We start from the raw sequence: 22,670 nt of genomic DNA, 5'->3' as shown, positions 1-22,670 counted from the left end.
GTTTTAAAGTCATTTTCTGCTGACCAAGATCCCAAAGCACATTTCCTCAGGTAGGCGATTCCAAAAGTAGAGGGCATAGGGTGAGAGAGTATAACTAGGGTGGGAGGGGTCCTTGATCTTATTGGCTGCTTTCCCGAGGCAGCGGGAAGTTTAGATGGAGTCACTGGATGGGAGGTTTGGTTTATGTGATAGTCTGGACTGTGTTCATGACTCTCTGTAGTTTCTCGCGGTGCTGGGAAGACCAATTGCCAAACCACTCTGTGATGAACCCAGAGAGGATGCTTTCTATGGCGCAACTATAAAAATTGGTAAGAGTCTTTGTGGACATGCTGAATTTCTTTAGTCTCCTGAGGAATTGGAGACGTTATTGTGCTTTCTTGTGTAGATGTGGGTGACCAGGACAGATTGTTGCTGATTGTCACTCCCAGAAACTTGACAGTAACGACCAATTTCACCTTAGCTCCATTGATACAGATAGGGGCATTCCCTCCACTTCACTTCCTGAAGTCAATGACCAGCTCCTTTATTTTTGCTGATGTTGATGCAGAGATTGTTGCCTTTACACTATGCCATCAGTCATCAGTCACTTCCCTATACTCTGTCTTGTCGTTGTTTGAGATCCGACTGACGACAGTAGTGTTGTCAACAAACCTGTAATTGGAATTCATGCAGAATTTGGCTACACAGTTGTGAACGCACAAGGAGTATAGTACAGGGCACTAGTTTTGAGGATTATGTTGGAGGAGGTGTGGTCACCTATTCTCACTGATTGCAGTCTATTGGTCAGGAAATCAAGGATCCAGTTACAGAGTGGGGAGTCAAGACTTAGGTCTCGGAGTTTAGAGATGCATTTGTTTGGAATTATGATACCAGATGTTCCAGGGATGAGAGTAGGACCAGGGAGATGATGTCTGCCATGGACCAATTGTGACAATCGCAAAGGATCAAGGTAGTTTGGGAGGCGGGAGTTAATGTGAGCCATGACTAACCTCACAAAGCACTTCATAATAATGGAGGTCAGAACCACTGGGTGGTAGTCATTAAGGCATGCTGCATGATTTTTCTTTGACACTGGGATGATGGTGGTCTTTTTGAAGTAGGTGGGGATTTCAGCTCGCAGAGAGGAGAGGTTAGAGATGTGAATATCACATCTGATCCACCAGCTGATCCACGCAGGATCTGGGTGTACAGCCAGGGACTCCATGCGTTCACTCTCGAGAAGGTGTATCTGATGTCCAGGGTAGGTACCAGTGCAACAGAGGCTGTTGGGATAAGTGATATCACTTCACTGACCTTCTGTTCAAAACAAGTGCAGAATGCATTAAGCTTGTTGGGAAGGGATGTGCTGTTGCCTGCGATTCTGTTCAACTTCACTTTGTAGCCCGCTATGTCATGTAAGCCTTGCCACAAATGATGGGTATCTGTGTGGTTGGTCTGGGTCTCAAGCTTAGTTTGGTATTGCCCCTTGGCATTTCATATTTTCCATTTCTCTAATGATTCCATTCCATGATTAATGAACGACAATGAATGACACCAAGCTACGAATAATTCCTTTGGAAAGATCCATTACAGATGTTAAAAAAAATTACAGGCTCAAAGCATTGTTGATCCACTAGATTCCATACTGGGGATATTGGTTTATCGACAAAGGAAGGGATTAGATAGTGAGTCAGTCAAGATGTTGCAATAATGTTTCTCCTAAAGAAAAAAATATCATTGGAATAACTTCACAGCTTTTCTCCCTCAGCTTTTGAAACAGACAACGTCTGCATCTTCTGTAACTTTGACCACCATGGAATAAGACAGGTGTTGAACATCCTGGACAAGAGATACGCCAGTAATGGGGGGAAGTGACAGAAAGCTTCCTCAGACCAGGAGGACAGCCTAACAAGAGCTGAGAATGTGGTGGAAGAGAATATAGTTTCTACATCATTGATGGGATCAAGGATCCACTGACAGAGGGTGCATCTGTCTCTCAGATCCTGCTGATGGTGGCTGCCACACTCTTCACGGCCACAAAGTGAGAGACATGAGCAGTTTCATCAATTCCCCCCAGGGCAACAAGGAGAGCTCAAAGTAGGAGTGTGATATGACATCAGATAGATCACAAAGTGGATCACTGTGGAGTGTTTTGGATGTTGCACGCAAGTATTAAGTTTGACACATTATGGTAGAAAATGTCTTCTTTGTTATAAATCAGAACCACCGATCAGACACTTGCAGTACTGCAATGATGGTGTTAAAAATCACACAACACCATCATAGTCCAACAGTCATGATTTGGACTGGGGTGTACAAAGTTAAAAATCACACAACACCAGGTTAGAGTCCAACAGGTTTAATTGGAAGCACACTAGCTTTCGGAGCGATGCTCCTTCATCAGGTGGTTGTGGAGTATAAGATCATAGGACACAGAATTTATAGCAAAAGTTTACAGTGTGATGTAACTGAAATTATATATTGAAAAAGACCTGGATTGTTTGTTACGTCTCTCACCTTTTAGAATGACCATGTTGGTTTCAGTTCTTTCATATGTAAATCATAGAACTTTTTTAAAGTTATATTCTCAAGTGAATTCCAACAATAGGTGCCATGTTGGCTCAGGTGTGAGGTGCCCTGTGTGAGACTGTCTGTGCCCCAATGTTCAGACTGATTCTAATCTAAAAAAGGGATTTACAGAACTTTACATGGATTCATGCAGTTTTTGAGCAAAATAAAATGTAATTCTGCAAATACAAATTCACCCCACAAACTTGTGTGTGTGTGTGTGTGTATGTGTGTGTGTGGGCTGAAAGCCAAGTCAGGTACCCATGGGGATGGCTTCAAACAGGACCTTGGTTCATGCCACACTACAGGTGGCCCCATTGCACTACGCACACACAGACAGATGCACACACACAGACAGGTTGACAGACACACACACAAGGACACAGTCACACAGACACTCCTACAGACACATACACACAGACAGATGCACACTCATAGACAGACAGACACACACACTCAGACAATCCTACACACATGCATTCCTACAGACACACACACACTCCTACAGACCCATACACTCACACAGATTCTCCCTCATACACAAGCTCTCTCTCTCATATGCTCACACATACACTCTCAAACTCTCATGCGTACACGCACCCTTTCACAGATACCTATACCCATTTACAATCACACTCACACACATACACACACTCTCACAGACACTCATAACCCCCGCCTACCACACGCGCATGCGCGCGCGTGTGCACACACACACACACACACACACACATATAAGTTTGTGGGGTGAATTTGTACTTGCAGAATTACATTTTATTTTGCTCAAAAACTGCATGAATCCATGTAAGGTTCTGCAAATCCCTTTTTTAGATTAGAATCAGTCTGAACATTGGGCACAGACAGTCTCACACAGGGCACCTCACACCTTCAATTCATTATCTGGGCTGACATGACACCTATTGTTAAAGTTCACATGAGAATGTAACTTTAAATAAGCTCTGCGATTTACATATGAAGGAACTGAAACCAACATCTTCATTCTAAAAGATGAGAGACTTAACAAACAATCCAGGTCTTTTTCAGTTCCATCACACCGTAAACTTTTGCAATAAATTCTGTGTCTTACGATCTTATACTCCACAACCACCTGGTGAAGGGGCAGTGCTATGAAAGCTAGTGCTTCCAAATAAACCTGTTGGGACAATAACCTGGTTTTATGTGATTTTTAATTTTGTACACCCCAGTCCAACACCAGCATCTCCAACCATGCAATGATGGTGATCTGAAATACAGTGTAGAAGGTTCTGGAGAAACTCACCAAATCTGACATGGAGATACAAACTGAGTTCACAGTTGTACACACACATGGACATCCTGCTGATGAGTCTCTCCCATCTGATACTGTGTGTCCCCATAGCCACCAGACTGAATTCAGAGGGAAAAACCAAGAATACTTGGAAATTAATACTCGTCCTCTGTTTTGAAGTATATGAGTTGGATCAGTGTGGCTCATTTGACAGATTTACTGTTTTTCTCACTGTGAATGATGCTTTTGATCTGTTAGAATTCAGCTGTCATAGTAAGGCCAACTCTCTCTGTACCTTCCCCATTATGATGTCAGAGTCATAGAGATGTACAGCATGGAAACAGACCCTGTGGCCCAACTCGTCCATGCCGACCAGATATCCCAACCTAATTTAGTCCCACCTGCCAGCACCCGGCCCATATCCCTCCAAATCCTTCCTATTCATATACCCGTCCAAATGCCTCTTAAATGTTGCATTTGTACCAGCCTCCACCACATTCTCTGGCAGCTCATTCCATACACGTACCACCCTCTGCGTGAAAACGTTGGCCCATAGGTCTCTTTTATATCTTTCCCCTCTCACCCGAAACCTATGCCCTCTAGTTCTGGACTCCCCAGAGAGTCCAGGGAAAAGACTTTGCCTATTTACCCTATCTGTGCCCCTCATAATTTTATAAACCTCTATAAGGTCACCCCTCAGCTTCCCACGCACCAGGGAAAACAGCCCCAGCCTGTTCAGCCTCTCCCTATAGCTTGAATCTTCCAACCCTGGCAACATCCTTGTAAATCTTTTCTGAACCCTTTCAAGTTTCACAACATCTTTCCGATTGGAAGGAGACCAGAATTGCATGCAATATTCCAACAGTGGTCTAACCAATATCCTGTACATCCGCAACATGACCTCCCAACCCCTGTACTCAATACTCTGACCAATAAAGGAAAGCATACCAAACGCCTTCTTCACTATCCTATCTACCTGCAACTCCACTTTCAAGGAGCTATGAACCTGCACTCCAAGGTCTCTTTGTCCAGCAACACTCCCTAGGATCCTACCATTAAGTGTATAAGTCCTGCTAAGATTTGCTTTCCCAAAATGCAGCACCTCACATTTATTTGAATTAAACTCCATCTGCCACTTCTCAGCCCATTGGCCCATCTGGTCCAGATCCTGTTGTAATTTGAGGTAACCCTCTTAGCTGTCCACTACACCTCCAATTTTGGTGTCATCTGCAAACTTACTAACCGTACCTCTTATGTTCGCATCCAAATCATTTACGTAAATGACAAAAAGTAGAGAACCCAGCACCGATCCTTGTGGCACTCCACTGGTCACAGGCCTCCAGTGTGAAAAACAACCCTCCACCACCACCCTCTGTCTTCTACCTTTGAGCCAGTTCTGTATCCAAATGGCTAGTTCTCCCTGCATTCCATGAGATCCAACCTTGCTAATCAGTCTCCCTTGGGGAACCTTGTCGAACGCCTTATTGGAGTCCATATAGATCACATCTACCACTCTGCCCTCATCAATCCTCTTTGTTACTTGCTCAAAAAACTCAATCAAGTTTGTGAGACATGATTTCCCACGCACAAAGCCATGTTGACTATCCCTAATAAATCCTTGCCTTTCCAAATACATGTACATCCTGTCCCTCAGGATTCCCTCCAACAACTTGCCCACCACCGACGTCAGGATCACTGGTCGATACTTCCCTGGCTTGTCCTTACCACCCTTCTTAAACAGTGGCACCACGTTTGCCAACCTCCAGTGTTCCAGCACCTCACCTGTATTTTTCTTCTGCACAAAATAGAGACAGTTCCTAAAGTTGTTCACAATCCCAAGCTGTTCAGCTACCTGGGACCAATCACATAGTTACTGGCAGGCAGAAATCACTTGGCATCAATAACTACTTGTTAGTCCTTAGACCAATCAGCTACTGAATTTGCACTTGTACACAGTCCTTGACTCCAGCTTGTCTGCAAACCTACCGCTACTGACTGAACTAGGGAAAGGTGTAGCGTAATGTGAATTGCATGCTTCCTCTAGGTGTAATGACTGTGCATCTGTATAATGACATCAGATCATGTGGATTAGGAGACTGGGTCCGTATGATTTCAATGAAATGCTGTCTCTTATCATCCTGTCTATATAGGTATGTAACAACACTTGTGCTGTTTACTCACATTAACATTGTGGTGAGCTACTGCCTTGAACTGTTGCCATCCATGTGGGGGCTAAGCAAAAAATGTTGGTTAAAAAAATGAGTTCCAGAATTTTGACCAAGTGACAGTGAAGGACTGGAGATGTAGTTTTAAATGAGACTAACGTGTGGCTTGGAGGGGAACTTGCACCTAGTGGTATTCCCATGCCTGTGCTGCCTCTTCTCGGTGGTTGAGATGGAAGGTGCGGGCGAAGGACACTCGATAAGATGGCAGAATACACGTTGGAGATGGTACACACAGCTTCTACTCTGTGTGTCGGTGCTGGAGGAATTGAATGTTGAGGGTGGGGGCCAATTAAGGATGCTGCTTATAGCATTCAACTTCTTGAGTGTTATTGGAGCTGCACTCATTCAGGCAACTGGAGAATATTCCATCACTCCCTGACTGGTGTCTTGTTGGTAATTGACCCGATTTGGGCTTATAGGAGGTACATTCCTGCCTCGGAATTCCCAAACCCTGACCTACTCTTGTACTCACAGTATCTATAAAATTGTTCCAGTTCAGTCTCAGGTCAATAGCAATCCCAGGACGTCGACAGTGAGGGATTCAGTGATGGTAATGACATTGAATGTCAAGGGACTTGGTTAAATTCTCTTTTGTTGGAGATATAGTTTTAATGCAGTACACTTTTGTGGAGTGATGTTAGTTGCCACTTTTCATTCCAAGTTTTTGTTATCAATTCATTTGAGCAGCGACCTATGACATAGATGCACGTTCATCCATTCAGCCCCTTAAATGCGCATTGCCATTAAATACAATCACGACTCATCTTCTTCGTCATCTCCAGCTTGCCATCCATTCTCCATAATCTCCTGATTATCTGAGAGACCAAAAGCTTGTTTATCTGAGATTTAAACATATTCACTCATATCACAACCATCTGTGTTCTCCCTGTTCTAGAGTCTCCAATCAGGGTACATAACCACTCCGTTTTTACTCTTTCTGGATCAGATAAGAACTTGCAGTAAACAATGAGGTGCTGGAGGCAAGGGTAGTGATTTAACAAGGTGAAAAGCATTTATTACATGAAGCCAATTAACAAGTTTAAGAACGTTCATTGTATAATGTCAGATGACTTAATCTTTACTATTGACACACGGTGATTCTAATGGTCACCCAATCAACACGGATGTTGCCTTATCTGGATGATGCTCAGTGGAAGTGACTATATAATTCCTTAAGAATCTGCTGTTCAAGAGAAGACTGAGAACTCATGTCTCTGTGCATATGTGTGATCATTGTCTCTCCCTCCAGAGCTCGGAATAAAGATGAAGGAGGTAAAGTCATACTGAGTCTCTGAGTGTTTTGCTTCAATTGGTACAGGGACAGGGAAAATGGGACAACAGTCTCAGGGTACAGGGTAGGTCATTTAGGATTAAGATGAGCAGTTTTTTTGTCCCAGAGAATAATGTGCTTGTAGAACTCTCATGCTCAGAAAGCGATCAAGGCCAAAATGTCAAATGTTTTCTCGAAGGAGTTAAATTTATTTCTTAGAGCTAAAGGGATCAAAGCATATGGGGAGAAAGTGGGAATATAGTACAGTGTTGGATGATCAGCCATGATTATATTGAAGGGCGCAGCAAGCTCAAAGGGCTGAATATGTTTCTATTCTAATAAATTCAAAAAGTGTGGTATTGGAAAAGCATAGTAGGTCAGGAAGCATCTGAGGAGCAGGAATACCAACACTTCAGGCATAAGCCCTTCATGAGGAATGTGGGGGGGAAGGGGTGGCAAGTGAAGGGTGCAATAAGGGCCAATGTAACAAATGCTATCCAAATTTGTGTATTTACGTGCTATTTTCTGTGTTCCTTGCATGATGTTCCTCTCATTTACAGCATAAATATTATCAAATCTTTTGGTGGATTCATCAGCATTCTGTGACTCATGTTAAACCAATTGTAGAGTCATGGTCATACAGCATGGAAACAGGCCCTATGGCCTAACTCGTCCATGCTGACCAGATTTCCTAACCTGAACTAATCCCATTTGCCCGCATTTGGCTTCTATCCATCTAAACCTTTCCTATCCATGTACCTGTCCAAGTGCCTTTTAAATGTTGTAATTGTATCCACCTCTGCTACTTCCTCTGGTAGCTCATTCACATCACCCTATGTGAAAATGTTGCCCCTCAATCCCTTTTATATCTTTCTCCGCTCATCTTATACCTGTGTCCTCACTCACTCACTTCAATAATTTCAGTCCAAGACAAGATCTGAAGCGTTTATTATACGCTTGCAAGTGTGGTGCCTAAAATAGACACGCAGAGCTTAGCAAGTACATATCTTATATAGGATTCACTACTCCAAACCCGGTGCCCATTACTATTGTTTATCTCCTGCCTTATCCGGCCTTGTGCATAACAAAGTACAAGTTTTACTTGGCCATCCTGCTGTGGTCCATTGTTAGGTTTATCCTCCTTCACTGTCATCTATTTCCCCTACTTGTGACATTTCCTCCCATTCCTCAACCATATTGAACCTTATGACCTTTTAATTGGGGTTTGTTTTTGTGTTTTTGCAGAAGTGGGAAACAGATGCTTATAACTACTGCTTGTACAAGCATATCTGGCTTAACCTACATCCTCACAGTACCTTATCTATTTGTCTGTAACATCTACTATTGTTTGCAGGCACGTTTCATTCTTGTATGCACATTTTAGCTAATACAAAAACAATTATATATTTCCTTCACAGTTTTCATTTTTGTTGACTCAGCTCTTGGTTGAAACAATTATACACTGGTGTGAGTTCATTTACCTTGCATAAGTAATTATGATTGCAGAAGTAACACTACTTTACCTATATTCCACACTATCCATCCCCTTCATGATTTTATAAACCTCTATAAGGTCAGCCCTCAGCCTCCTACGGTCCAAGGAAAAATGTCCCAGCCTATCCATATAACTCAAACCCTCCAGTATCAGTAATATCCTTGTGAACGTTTTTGGACCCTTTCCAGTTTAACAGCACCCTACCTATCAGAATTGTAAAGAGTACACCAAATAAAGCTTTATGAAGGTGTTGGCACCAGTTTCTGACTTACACTATCTGCAGTTCTTTCGTTTTTTTTCCTCCACATTTGCTGCCAGACAGGCTGAGTTACACTGGCACTTCATTGAGCATCTGCAGTACCTTACTTCCCTTAGAAACAATATGATAATTCCCCGTGAGCGATTGGTTTCCAGAGATCCAACAATATTGGATAATCTAACATGGTCTTTGGGTCAAATCTGTGGATTTCTCTAGGTTACAGCACCACATACCCAACATTATTTGAGGGAGAGGTCCACCATTAGCAGAAACACCTAGTGTCTGGGAGTAGATATTTGAAATGAACTCATTCAGAGATGTGATGTCACACCGCTTGAGCAGATAGGACTTGAACCCAGGCCTCTTAGGCTGGGGGAGGTCAGGATTCTACCATTGCACCAAAGTAGAGTTCCCCAAAACTTTTAAACACACTTCATCATGAAGCAGGTGGGATATGAACCTGGGTCTTTTGGCCTAGAGGCAAGGAGAGAACCACTGTACCATAAGAGCCTTTAAATATTCTCTAAACAACCTGCACTGACATATTGACTCTTCTGATGCAGGGTCACTGGATGTGAAAGGTAAACTCTGATGCTGTCAGTCCTGCTGATCTCCTCCAGCAATTTCTGTCTTTGTTCGCTTCGTATCCTTGCAACGACATGTTAACGAACGCATAGTTAAACCAGGACCTCCTAGCCCAGAGTTATGGGCACTACCATTGCTCCACAAAAGTTCTCTCAACTTCACAACATGCATTCACCTCAGCCTGTGTCAGAGACCCTGTCAGGCGTCTCTGGATATTGAACCCGGGTCTCTCGGCTCGTAGATCAGGACACGACCAAAACGCCACCGAATCCCAGGGCCGGGGCCGGGGCCGGGGCTCCACTGGAGGCACCAGCCTTTGAGCGGCAGCACTCGGCCGACGCCCCTCTCGCGAGGCTTTCCCGCTTCCATGTTGCCACGTTCGCTGGGCGCGAGGAGGAGGGCGGAGCATGCCGCTGCATAGCCAATAGGAAAGAGAGTCTAACCGGAGGACCGCGGTCGATTGGTGAAGGGGGCTGTCGGTCAGACGGCGCTCCACGCTCCCTCACTCCCCCGGAGAGAAGGGGGTGGGGCTTGGGGGGGGGTCAGGTGGGGACCAACGGCCGCGAGCGCGAGAGCGAGACAGACCCAGGGGCACTGGGAGTGACACAGACCCTGACACAGACAGGGGCCTGAGGGGGACCGGCGGCCAGACGGTGTGTCTCTGTCTCTCACACACACACAGAGTCCCAGTCGGGCCATCGCCGCATCCTCTTCCATCCCGCGGCACCTTCTGAAGGAGTGAACCATGACATCGAAGAGCAAGGCGGCCAACAGCCGCTCCAACTCGTCAGCATCCCGGAAAGGTCAGAGCCGGGGGGGGAGGGCCGGGGAGAGGAGGGGGAGGAGGGGAGAGCCGGGGGGAGGGGAGAGGAGGGGGAGAGGGAGAGGAGGGGGAGAGGAGAGCCGGAGGGGAGGGAGAGCCCGGGGGGGGAGGAGGAGAGGGGGGGAGAGGGAGAGGGGGGGGGGAAGAGGAGGGGAGAGCCGGGGGGAGAGGAGGGGAGAGCCGGGGGGGGAGGAGGGGAGAGCCGGGGGGGGAGGAGGGGAGAGAGAGGAGGGGAGAGCCGGGGGGGGGTGGGTGGGGAGAGCGAGGAGGGGAGAGCCGGGGGGGGGGGGGGGTGGGTGGGGAGAGCGAGGAGGGGAGAGCCGGGGGGGGGGGGGGTGGGTGGGGAGAGCGAGGAGGGGAGAGCCGGGGGGGGGGGGGGTGGGTGGGGAGAGCGAGGAGGGGAGAGCCGGGGGGGGGGGGGGTGGGTGGGGAGAGCGAGGAGGGGAGAGCCGGGGGGGGGGGGGGTGGGTGGGGAGAGCGAGGAGGGGAGAGCCGGGGGGGGGGGGGGTGGGTGGGGAGAGCGAGGAGGGGAGAGCCGGGGGGGGGGGGGTGGGTGGGGAGAGCGAGGAGGGGAGAGCCGGGGGGGGGGGGGGGTGGGTGGGGAGAGCGAGGAGGGGAGAGCCGGGGGGGGGGGGGTGGGTGGGGAGAGCGAGGAGGGGAGAGCCGGGGGGGGGGGGGGTGGGTGGGGAGAGCGAGGAGGGGAGAGCCGGGGGGGGGGGGGGGTGGGGAGAGCGAGGAGGGGAGAGCCGGGGGGGAGGGGTGGGGAGAGCGAGGAGGGGAGAGCCGGGGGGGGGGGGGGTGGGGAGAGCGAGGAGGGGAGAGCCGGGGGGGGGGGGGGTGGGGAGAGCGAGGAGGGGAGAGCCGGGGGGGGGGGGGGTGGGGAGAGCGAGGAGGGGAGAGCCGGGGGGGGGGGGGGGAGAGAGGAGGGGAGAGCCGGGGGGGGAGGGGAGAGAGGAGGGGAGAGCCGGGGGGAGGAGGGGAGAGCCGGGGGGGGGGGGGGGGAGAGAGGAGGGGAGAGCCGGGGGGGGAGGGGAGAGAGGAGGGGAGAGCCGGGGGGAGGAGGGGAGAGCCGGGGGGGGGGGGGGGGGAGAGAGGAGGGGAGAGCCGGGGGGGGAGGGGAGAGAGGAGGGGAGAGCCGGGGGGAGGAGGGGAGAGCCGGGGGGGGGAGGGGAGAGAGGAGGGGAGAGCCGGGGGGGGAGGGGAGAGAGGAGGGGAGAGCCGGGGGGGGGGGGGTGGGGAGAGCGAGGAGGGGAGAGCCGGGGGGGGGGGGGGAGAGAGGAGGGGAGAGCCGGGGGGGGAGGGGAGAGAGGAGGGGAGAGCCGGGGGGAGGAGGGGAGAGCCGGGGGGGGGGGGGGGAGAGAGGAGGGGAGAGCCGGGGGGGGAGGGGAAAGAGGAGGGGAGAGCCGGGGGGAGGAGGGGAGAGCCGGGGGGGGGAGGGGAGAGAGGAGGGGAGAGCCGGGGGGGGAGGGGAGAGAGGAGGGGAGAGCCGGGGGGGGGAGGGGAGAGAGGAGGGGAGAGCCGGGGGGGGAGGGGAGAGAGGAGGGGAGAGCCGGGGGGGGAGGGGAGAGAGGAGGGGAGAGCCGGGGGGAGGAGGGGAGAGCCGGGGGGGGGAGGGGAGAGAGGAGGGGAGAGCCGGGGGGGGAGGGGAGAGAGGAGGGGAGAGCCGGGGGGGGAGGGGAGAGAGGAGGGGAGAGCCGGGGGGGGAGGGGAGAGAGGAGGGGAGAGCCGGGGGGAGGAGGGGAGAGCCGGGGGGGGGGAGGGGAGAGAGGAGGGGAGAGCCGGGGGGGGAGGGGAGAGAGGAGGGGAGAGCCGGGGGGAGGAGGGGAGAGCCGGGGGGGGGAGGGGAGAGAGGAGGGGAGAGCCGGGGGGGGGAGGGGAGAGCCGGGGGGGGAGGGGAGAGAGGAGGGGAGAGCCGGGGGGGGGGGGGGGAGAGGAGGGGAGAGCCGGGGGGGGGGGAAGAGGAGGGGAGAGCCGGGGGGGGAGGGGAGAGAGGAGGGGAGAGCCGGGGGGGGGGAAGAGGAGGGGAGAGCCGGGGGGGGGGGGGAAGAGGAGGGGAGAGCCGGGGGGGGGTGGGGAGAGCCGGGGGGGGGGGGAAGAGGAGGGGAGAGCCGGGGGGGGGTGGGGAGAGCCGGGGGGGGGGGTGGGGAGAGCGAGGAGGGGAGAGCCGGGGGGGGGGAGGAGGGGAGAGCCGGGGGGGGGGGGGGGGAGGGGAGAGAGGAGGGGAGAGCCGGGGGGGGGGGGTGGGGAGAGCGAGGAGGGGAGAGCCGGGGGGGGGTGGGGAGAGCGAGGAGGGGAGAGCCGGGGGGGGGGGGAGAGAGGAGGGGAGAGCCGGGGGGGGAGGGGAGAGAGGAGGGGAGAGCCGGGGGGGGGGGGGTGGGTGGGGAGAGCGAGGAGGGGAGAGCCGGGGGGGGGGGTGGGTGGGGAGAGCGAGGAGGGGAGAGCCGGGGGGGGGGGGGTGGGGAGAGCGAGGAGGGGAGAGCCGGGGGGGGGGGGGGTGGGGAGAGCGAGGAGGGGAGAGCCGGGGGGGAGGGGTGGGGAGAGCGAGGAGGGGAGAGCCGGGGGGGGGGGGGTGGGGAGAGCGAGGAGGGGAGAGCCGGGGGGGGGGGGGTGGGGAGAGCGAGGAGGGGAGAGCCGGGGGGGGGGGGGAGAGAGGAGGGGAGAGCCGGGGGGGGAGGGGAGAGAGGAGGGGAGAGCCGGGGGGAGGAGGGGAGAGCCGGGGGGGGGGGGGGAGAGAGGAGGGGAGAGCCGGGGGGGGAGGGGAGAGAGGAGGGGAGAGCCGGGGGGAGGAGGGGAGAGCCGGGGGGGGGAGGGGAGAGAGGAGGGGAGAGCCGGGGGGGGAGGGGAGAGAGGAGGGGAGAGCCGGGGGGGGGGAGGGGAGAGAGGAGGGGAGAGCCGGGGGGGGAGGGGAGAGAGGAGGGGAGAGCCGGGGGGGGAGGGGAGAGAGGAGGGGAGAGCCGGGGGGAGGAGGGGAGAGCCGGGGGGGGGAGGGGAGAGAGGAGGGGAGAGCCGGGGGGGGAGGGGAGAGAGGAGGGGAGAGCCGGGGGGGGAGGGGAGAGAGGAGGGGAGAGCCGGGGGGAGGAGGGGAGAGCCGGGGGGGGGGAGGGGAGAGAGGAGGGGGAGAGCCGGGGGGGGGAGGGGAGAGAGGAGGGGAGAGCCGGGGGGAGGAGGGGAGAGCCGGGGGGGGGAGGGGAGAGAGGAGGGGAGAGCCGGGGGGGGGAGGGAGAGCCGGGGGGGGAGGGGAGAGAGGAGGGGAGAGCCGGGGGGGGGGGGGGGAGAGGAGGGGAGAGCCGGGGGGGGGGGGGAAGAGGAGGGGAGAGCCGGGGGGGGAGGGGAGAGAGGAGGGGAGAGCCGGGGGGGGGAAGAGGAGGGGAGAGCCGGGGGGGGGGGGAAGAGGAGGGGAGAGCCGGGGGGGGGGGTGGGAGAGCCGGGGGGGGGGGGGAAGAGGAGGGGAGAGCCGGGGGGGGGTGGGGAGAGCCGGGGGGGGGGGGAAGAGGAGGGGAGAGCCGGGGGGGGGTGGGGAGAGCCGGGGGGGGGGGGTGGGGAGAGCGAGGAGGGGAGAGCCGGGGGGGGGGGGAGAGAGGAGGGGAGAGCCGGGGGGGGAGGGAGAGAGGAGGGGAGAGCCGGGGGGGGGAGGGGAGAGAGGAGGGGAGAGCCGGGGGGGGAGGGGAGAGAGGAGGGGAGAGCCGGGGGGGGGGAGGGGAGAGAGGAGGGGAGAGCCGGGGTGGGGAGGGGAGAGCCGGGGGGGGAGGGGAGAGAGGAGGGGAGAGCCGGGGGGGGGGGGGGGGGGGAAGAGGAGGGGAGAGCCGGGGGGGAGGGGAGAGAGGAGGGGAGAGCCGGGGGGGGGGAAGAGGAGGGGAGAGCCGGGGGGGGGGGGAAGAGGAGGGGAGAGCCGGGGGGGGGGTGGGGAGAGCCGGGGGGGGGGGAAGAGGAGGGGAGAGCCGGGGGGGGGGTGGGGAGAGCCGGGGGGGGGGGTGGGGAGAGCGAGGAGGGGGGAGAGCCGGGGGGGGGGGGGGGGGGAGAGAGGAGGGGAGAGCCGGGGGGGGGGGGGGTAGGGGAGAGAGGAGGGGAGAGCCGGGGGGGGGGGGGGGGGGGAGGGGAGAGAGGAGGGGAGAGCCGGGGGGGGGGGTGGGGAGAGCCGGGGGGGGGGGGTGGGGAGAGCGAGGAGGGGAGAGCCGGGGGGGGGGGGGTGGGGAGAGCGAGGAGGGGAGAGCCGGGGGGGGGGGGGGTGGGGAGAGCGGAGGAGGGGAGAGCCGGGGGGGGGGGGTGGGGAGAGCGAGGAGGGGAGAGCCGGGGGGGGGGTGGGGAGAGCGAGGAGGGGAGAGCCGGGGGGGGGGTGGGGAGAGCGAGGAGGGGAGAGCCGGGGGGGGGGGGTGGGGAGAGCGAGGAGGGGAGAGCCGGGGGGGGGTGGTGGGGGAGAGCGAGGAGGGGAGAGCCGGGGGGGGGGTGGGGAGAGCGAGGAGGGGAGAGCCGGGGGGGGGGGGGGGAGAGCCGGGGGGGGGGGGGGAGAGAGGAGGGGAGAGCCGGGGGGGGAGGGGAGAGCCGGGGGGAGGAGGGGAGAGCCGGGGGGGGAGGGGAGAGAGGAGGGGAGAGCCGGGGGGGGAGGGGAGAGAGGAGGGGAGAGCCGGGGGGGGAGGGGAGAGAGGAGGGGAGAGCCGGGGGGGGGAGGGGAGAGCCGGGGGGGGGAGGGGAGAGAGGAGGGGAGAGCCGGGGGGGGGGGGGAAGAGGAGGGGAGAGCCGGGGGGGGAGGGGAGAGAGGAGGGGAGAGCCGGGGGGGGGGGGAAGAGGAGGGGAGAGCCGGGGGGGGGAAGAGGAGGGGAGAGCCGGGGGGGGTGGGGAGAGCCGGGGGGGGGGGAAGAGGAGGGGAGAGCCGGGGGGGGGTGGGGAGAGCCGGGGGGGGGGTGGGGAGAGCGAGGAGGGGAGAGCCGGGGGGGGGGGGGGAGAGAGGAGGGGAGAGCCGGGGGGGGGGGGGGGGGAGGGGAGAGAGGAGGGGAGAGCCGGGGGGGGGGGAGGGGAGAGAGGAGGGGAGAGCCGGGGGGGGGGGGGAGGGGAGAGAGGAGGGGAGAGCCGGGGGGAGGAGGGGAGAGCCGGGGGGGGGAGGGGAGAGAGGAGGGGAGAGCCGGGGGGGGAGGGGAGAGCCGGGGGGGGAGGGGAGAGAGGAGGGGAGAGCCGGGGGGGGGGGGGAAGAGGAGGGGAGAGCCGGGGGGGGAGGGGAGAGAGGAGGGGAGAGCCGGGGGGGGGGGAAGAGGAGGGGAGAGCCGGGGGGGGGGGGAAGAGGAGGGGAGAGCCGGGGGGGGGGGGGAAGAGGAGGGGAGAGCCGGGGGGGGGGGGAAGAGGAGGGGAGAGCCGGGGGGGGGTGGGGAGAGCCGGGGGGGGGGTGGGGAGAGCGAGGAGGGGAGAGCCGGGGGGGGGGGGGGAGAGAGGAGGGGAGAGCCGGGGGGGGGGGGGAGGGGAGAGCGAGGAGGGGAGAGCCGGGGGGGGGGGGGTGGGTGGGGAGAGCGAGGAGGGGAGAGCCGGGGGGGGGGGGGGGTGGGTGGGGAGAGCGAGGAGGGGAGAGCCGGGGGGGGGGGGTGGGTGGGGAGAGCGAGGAGGGGAGAGCCGGGGGGGGGGGAAGAGGAGGGGAGAGCCGGGGGGGGGGGTGGGTGGGAGAGCGAGGAGGGGAGAGCCGGGGGGGGGGGGGGGGAGGGGAGAGCCGGGGGGGGGGGGGGAGAGAGGAGGGGAGAGCCGGGGGGGGAGGGGAGAGCCGGGGGGGGGGAGGGAAGAGAGGAGGGGAGAGCCGGGGGGGGGGAGGGGAGAGCCGGGGGGGGGAGGGGAGAGAGGAGGGGAGAGCCGGGGGGGGGAAGAGGAGGGGAGAGCCGGGGGGGGGAGGGGAGAGAGGAGGGGAGAGCCGGGGGGGGGGAAGAGGAGGGGAGAGCCGGGGGGGGGGGGGTGGGTGGGGAGAGCGAGGAGGGGAGAGCCGGGGGGGGTGGGTGGGTGGGGAGAGCGAGGAGGGGAGAGCCGGGGGGGGGGGGTGGGTGGGGAGAGCGAGGAGGGGAGAGCCGGGGGGGGGGGGGTGGGTGGGGAGAGCGAGGAGGGGAGAGCCGGGGGGGGGGGGTGGGTGGGGAGAGCGAGGAGGGGAGAGCCGGGGGGGGGGGGGTGGGTGGGAGAGCGAGGAGGGGAGAGCCGGGGGGGGGGGGGGGTGGGTGGGGAGAGCGAGGAGGGGAGAGCCGGGGGGGGGGGGGGTGGGTGGGGAGAGCGAGGAGGGGAGAGCCGGGGGGGGGGGGGGGGTGGGTGGGGAGAGCGAGGAGGGGAGAGCGGGGGGGGGGGGGGGGTGGGTGGGGAGAGCGAGGAGGGGAGAGCCGGGGGGGGGGGGGGTGGGTGGGAGAGCGAGGAGGGGAGAGCCGGGGGGGGGGGGGGTGGGTGGGGAGAGCGAGGAGGGGAGAGCCGGGGGGGGGGGGGGTGGGTGGGGAGAGCGAGGAGGGGAGAGCCGGGGGGGGGGGGGGTGGGTGGGGAGAGCGAGGAGGGGAGAGCCGGGGGGGGGGGGGTGGGTGGGGAGAGCGAGGAGGGGAGAGCCGGGGGGGGGGGGGTGGGTGGGGAGAGCGAGGAGGGGAGAGCCGGGGGGGGGGGGGGGTGGGTGGGGAGAGCGAGGAGGGGAGAGCCGGGGGGGGGGGGGGGGTGGGGAGAGCGAGGAGGGGAGAGCCGGGGGGGGAGGGTGGGGAGAGCGAGGAGGGGAGAGCCGGGGGGGGGGGGGGTGGGGAGAGCGAGGAGGGGAGAGCCGGGGGGGGGGGTGGGGAGAGCGAGGAGGGGAGAGCCGGGGGGGGGGGGGGAGAGAGGAGGGGAGAGCCGGGGGGGAGGGGAAGAGGAGGGGAGAGCCGGGGGGAGGAGGGGAGAGCCGGGGGGGGGGGGGAGAGAGGAGGGGAGAGCCGGGGGGGGAGGGAGAGAGGAGGGGAGAGCCGGGGGGAGGAGGGGAGAGCCGGGGGGGGGGGGGGGGAGAGAGGAGGGGAGAGCCGGGGGGGGGAGGGGAGAGAGGAGGGGAGAGCCGGGGGAGGAGGGGAGAGCCGGGGGGGGGGAGGGGAGAGAGGAGGGGAGAGCCGGGGGGGGAGGGGAGAGAGGAGGGGAGAGCCGGGGGGGGGTGGGGAGAGCGAGGAGGGGAGAGCCGGGGGGGGGGGGAGAGAGGAGGGGAGAGCCGGGGGGGGAGGGGAGAGAGGAGGGGAGAGCCGGGGGGAGGAGGGGAGAGCCGGGGGGGGGGGGGGAGAGAGGAGGGGAGAGCCGGGGGGGGAGGGGAAAGAGGAGGGGAGAGCCGGGGGGAGGAGGGGAGAGCCGGGGGGGGGAGGGGAGAGAGGAGGGGAGAGCCGGGGGGGGAGGGGAGAGAGGAGGGGAGAGCCGGGGGGGGAGGGGAGAGAGGAGGGGAGAGCCGGGGGGGGGAGGGGAGAGAGGAGGGGAGAGCCGGGGGGGGAGGGGAGAGAGGAGGGGAGAGCCGGGGGGAGGAGGGGAGAGCCGGGGGGGGGAGGGGAGAGAGGAGGGGAGAGCCGGGGGGGGGAGGGGAGAGAGGAGGGGAGAGCCGGAGGGGGGAGGGGGAGAGAGGAGGGGAGAGCCGGGGGGGGAGGTGAGAGAGGAGGGGAGAGCCGGGGGGAGGAGGGGAGAGCCGGGGGGGGGAGGGGAGAGAGGAGGGGAGAGCGGGGGGGGAGGGGAGAGAGGAGGGGAGAGCCGGGGGGAGGAGGGGAGAGCCGGGGGGGGGAGGGGAGAGAGGAGGGGAGAGCCGGGGGGGGGAGGGGAGAGCCGGGGGGGGAGGGGAGAGAGGAGGGGAGAGCCGGGGGGGGGGGGGGGAGAGGAGGGAGAGCCGGGGGGGGGGGGAAGAGGAGGGGAGAGCCGGGGGGGGAGGGGAGAGAGGAGGGGAGAGCCGGGGGGGGGGAAGAGGAGGGGAGAGCCGGGGGGGGGGGAAGAGGAGGGGAGAGCCGGGGGGGGTGGGGAGAGCCGGGGGGGGGGGGAAGAGGAGGGAGAGCCGGGGGGGGGTGGGGAGAGCCGGGGGGGGGGTGGGGAGAGCGAGGAGGGGAGAGCCGGGGGGGGGAGGAGGGGAGAGCCGGGGGGGGGGGGGGGAGGGGAGAGAGGAGGGGAGAGCCGGGGGGGGGGGGGGGGAGAGCGAGGAGGGGAGAGCCGGGGGGGGGTGGGGAGAGCGAGGAGGGGAGAGCCGGGGGGGGGGGGGAGAGAGGAGGGGAGAGCCGGGGGGGGAGGGGAGAGAGGAGGGGAGAGCCGGGGGGGGGGGGGTGGGTGGGGAGAGCGAGGAGGGGAGAGCCGGGGGGGGGGGGTGGGTGGGGAGAGCGAGGAGGGGAGAGCCGGGGGGGGGGGGTGGGGAGAGCGAGGAGGGGAGAGCCGGGGGGGGGGGGGGGTGGGGAGAGCGAGGAGGGGAGAGCCGGGGGGGAGGGGTGGGGAGAGCGAGGAGGGGAGAGCCGGGGGGGGGGGGGTGGGGAGAGCGAGGAGGGGAGAGCCGGGGGGGGGGGGGTGGGGAGAGCGAGGAGGGGAGAGCCGGGGGGGGGGGGGGAGAGAGGAGGGGGAGAGCCGGGGGGGGAGGGGAGAGAGGAGGGGAGAGCCGGGGGGAGGAGGGAGAGCCGGGGGGGGGGGGGGAGAGAGGAGGGGAGAGCCGGGGGGGGGAGGGGAGAGAGGAGGGGAGAGCCGGGGGGGAGGAGGGGAGAGCCGGGGGGGGGAGGGGAGAGAGGAGGGGAGAGCCGGGGGGGAGGGGAGAGAGGAGGGGAGAGCCGGGGGGGGGAGGGGAGAGAGGAGGGGAGAGCCGGGGGGGGAGGGGAGAGAGGAGGGGAGAGCCGGGGGGGGAGGGGAGAGAGGAGGGGAGAGCCGGGGGGAGGAGGGGAGAGCCGGGGGGGGGAGGGGAGAGAGGAGGGGAGAGCCGGGGGGGGAGGGGAGAGAGGAGGGGAGAGCCGGGGGGGAGGGGAGAGAGGAGGGGAGAGCCGGGGGGGGAGGGGAGAGAGGAGGGGAGAGCCGGGGGGAGGAGGGGAGAGCCGGGGGGGGGAGGGGAGAGAGGAGGGGAGAGCCGGGGGGGGAGGGGAGAGAGGAGGGGAGAGCCGGGGGGAGGAGGGGAGAGCCGGGGGGGGGAGGGGAGAGAGGAGGGAGAGCCGGGGGGGGGAGGGGAGAGCCGGGGGGGGAGGGGAGAGAGGAGGGGAGAGCCGGGGGGGGGGGGGGGGGAGAGGAGGGGAGAGCCGGGGGGGGGGGAAGAGGAGGGGAGAGCCGGGGGGGGAGGGGAGAGAGGAGGGAGAGCCGGGGGGGGGGGAAGAGGAGGGGAGAGCCGGGGGGGGGGGGGAAGAGGAGGGGAGAGCCGGGGGGGGGTGGGGAGAGCCGGGGGGGGGGGGAAGAGGAGGGGAGAGCCGGGGGGGGGTGGGGAGAGCCGGGGGGGGGGGGAAGAGGAGGGGAGAGCCGGGGGGGGGTGGGGAGAGCCGGGGGGGGGGGTGGGGAGAGCGAGGAGGGGAGAGCCGGGGGGGGGGGGAGAGAGGAGGGGAGAGCCGGGGGGGGAGGGGAGAGAGGAGGGGAGAGCCGGGGGGGGGAGGGGAGAGAGGAGGGGAGAGCCGGGGGGGGAGGGGAGAGAGGAGGGGAGAGCCGGGGGGGGGGAGGGGAGAGAGGAGGGGAGAGCCGGGGTGGGGAGGGGAGAGCCGGGGGGGGGAGGGGAGAGAGGAGGGGAGAGCCGGGGGGGGGGGGGGGAGAGGAGGGGGAGAGCCGGGGGGGGAGGGGAGAGAGGAGGGGAGAGCCGGGGGGGGGAAGAGGAGGGGAGAGCCGGGGGGGGGGGGGAAGAGGAGGGGAGAGCCGGGGGGGGGTGGGGAGAGCCGGGGGGGGGGGAAGAGGAGGGGAGAGCCGGGGGGGGGTGGGGAGAGCCGGGGGGGGGGGGTGGGGAGAGCGAGGAGGGGAGAGCCGGGGGGGGGGGGGGGGGGGGAGAGAGGAGGGGAGAGCCGGGGGGGGGGGGGGTAGGGGAGAGAGGAGGGGAGAGCCGGGGGGGGGGGGGGGGGGAGGGGAGAGAGGAGGGGAGAGCCGGGGGGGGGGGTGGGGAGAGCCGGGGGGGGGGGGTGGGGAGAGCGAGGAGGGGAGAGCCGGGGGGGGGGGTGGGGAGAGCGAGGAGGGGAGAGCCGGGGGGGGGGGGTGGGGAGAGCGAGGAGGGGAGAGCCGGGGGGGGGGTGGGGAGAGCGAGGAGGGGAGAGCCGGGGGGGGGGTGGGGAGAGCGAGGAGGGGGAGAGCCGGGGGGGGGGGTGGGGAGAGCGAGGAGGGGAGAGCCGGGGGGGGGTGGTGGGGAGAGCGAGGAGGGGGAGAGCCGGGGGGGGGGTGGGGAGAGCGAGGAGGGGAGAGCCGGGGGGGGGGGGGGAGAGCCGGGGGGGGGGGGGAGAGAGGAGGGGAGAGCCGGGGGGGAGGGGAGAGCCGGGGGGAGGAGGGGAGAGCCGGGGGGGGAGGGGAGAGAGGAGGGGAGAGCCGGGGGGGGAGGGGAGAGAGGAGGGAGAGCCGGGGGGGGGAGGGGAGAGAGGAGGGGAGAGCCGGGGGGGGGAGGGGAGAGCCGGGGGGGGGAGGGGAGAGAGGAGGGGAGAGCCGGGGGGGGGGGGGGGGAAGAGGAGGGGAGAGCCGGGGGGGGGAGGGGAGAGAGGAGGGGAGAGCCGGGGGGGGGGGAAGAGGAGGGGAGAGCCGGGGGGGGGGAAGAGGAGGGGAGAGCGGGGGGGGTGGGAGAGCCGGGGGGGGGGGAAGAGGAGGGGAGAGCCGGGGGGGGGTGGGGAGAGCCGGGGGGGGGGGTGGGGAGAGCGAGGAGGGGAGAGCCGGGGGGGGGGGGGGGAGAGAGGGAGGGGAGAGCCGGGGGGGGGGGGGGGGAGGGGAGAGAGGAGGGGAGAGCCGGGGGGGGGGGAGGGAGAGGAGGAGGGGAGAGCCGGGGGGGGGGGGGAGGGGAGAGAGGAGGGGGAGAGCCGGGGGGAGGAGGGGAGAGCCGGGGGGGGGAGGGGAGAGAGGAGGGGAGAGCCGGGGGGGGAGGGGAGAGCCGGGGGGGGAGGGGAGAGAGGAGGGGAGAGCCGGGGGGGGGGGGAAGAGGAGGGGAGAGCCGGGGGGGGAGGGGAGAGAGGAGGGGAGAGCCGGGGGGGGGGAAGAGGAGGGGAGAGCCGGGGGGGGGGGGAAGAGGAGGGGAGAGCCGGGGGGGGGGGGAAGAGGAGGGGAGAGCCGGGGGGGGGGGGGAAGAGGAGGGGAGAGCCGGGGGGGGTGGGGGAGAGCCGGGGGGGGGGGTGGGGAGAGCGAGGAGGGGAGAGCCGGGGGGGGGGGGGAGAGAGGAGGGGAGAGCCGGGGGGGGGGGAGGGAGAGAGGAGGGGAGAGGCTGGGGGGGGGGAGGGGAGAGAGGAGGGGAGAGCCGGGGGGGGGGGGGGGGGGGAAGGGGAGAGAGGAGGGGAGAGCCGGGGGGGGGGGAGGGGAGAGAGGAGGGGAGAGCCGGGGGGGGGAAGAGCCGGGGGGGGGGGGGAAGAGGAGGGGGGGGGGGGGGGAGAGGCCGGGGGGGGGGGGGGGGAGAGAGAGGAGGGGAGAGCCGGGGGGGGGGGGAGGGGAGAGCCGGGGGGGGGGGAAGAGGAGGGGAGAGCCGGGGGGGGGGTGGGGGGGAGAGCCGGGGGGGGGGTGGGGAGAGAGAGGAGGGGAGAGCCGGGAGGGGGTTGGGGAGAGAGAGGAGGGGAGAGCCGGGGGGGGGGGGAGAGAGGAGGGGACAGCCGGGGGGGGGGAGGGGAGAGAGGAGGGGAGAGCCGGGGAGGGGAGGGGAGAGAGGAGGGGAGAGCCGGGGGGGGGGGGGGGGGGGGGGGAGAGAGGAGGGGAGAGCCGGGGGGGGGGGGGAAGAGGAGTGGAGAGCCGGGGGGGGGGGGGGAAGAGCGGGGGGGAAAGAGCCGGGGGGGGGGGGGAGGGAGAGGAGGGGAGAGCCGGGGCGGGGGGGGGAGAGAGAGGAGGGGAGAGCCGGGGGGGGGGGTGGGAGAGAGAGGAGGGGAGAGCCGGGGGGGGGGTGGGAGAGAGAGGAGGGGAGAGCCGGGGGGGGGGTGGGAGAGAGAGGAGGGGAGAGCCGGGGGGGGGGGGGGGAGAGAGAGGAGGGGAGAGCCGGGGGGGGGGGGTGGGAGAGAGAGGAGGGGAGAGCCGGGGGGGGGGTGGGAGAGAGAGGAGGGGAGAGCCGGGGGGGGGGTGGGAGAGAGAGGAGGGGAGAGCCGGGGGGGGGGGGTGGGAGAGAGAG

At 63.5% G+C, this 22,670-nt stretch overlaps 1 protein-coding gene across 5 annotated transcripts in view; it reads left to right on the top strand.

The window, feature by feature from the left end:
• Positions 1 to 10,209: 10,209 nt before the first annotated feature.
• Positions 10,210 to 22,670, top strand: part of unm_hu7910 (un-named hu7910) — a 235,060-nt gene continuing 222,599 nt past the window's right edge. For 2 of the 5 annotated variants that reach the window (XM_087985915.1, XM_043689309.2), the window contains exon 1: positions 10,210 to 10,451. In XM_087985915.1, the coding sequence (XP_087842041.1) occupies positions 10,394 to 10,451 (58 nt within the window). In that variant the 5' untranslated portion in view covers positions 10,210 to 10,393. The remainder of the gene's footprint in view (positions 10,452 to 22,670) is intronic. The other 3 variants (XM_087985918.1, XM_087985914.1, XM_087985917.1) reach the window with 2 other exon arrangements.

The sequence above is a fragment of the Chiloscyllium plagiosum genome, unplaced genomic scaffold, assembly GCF_037043375.1.
Source record: "Chiloscyllium plagiosum isolate Xiang-an unplaced genomic scaffold, Cpla_swu_hap1 HiC_scaffold_4, whole genome shotgun sequence".
NCBI lineage: Eukaryota > Metazoa > Chordata > Chondrichthyes > Orectolobiformes > Hemiscylliidae > Chiloscyllium > Chiloscyllium plagiosum.
Note: the sequence above shows the minus strand (reverse complement) of the source record. Positions and strands in the feature narration are given on the sequence as shown.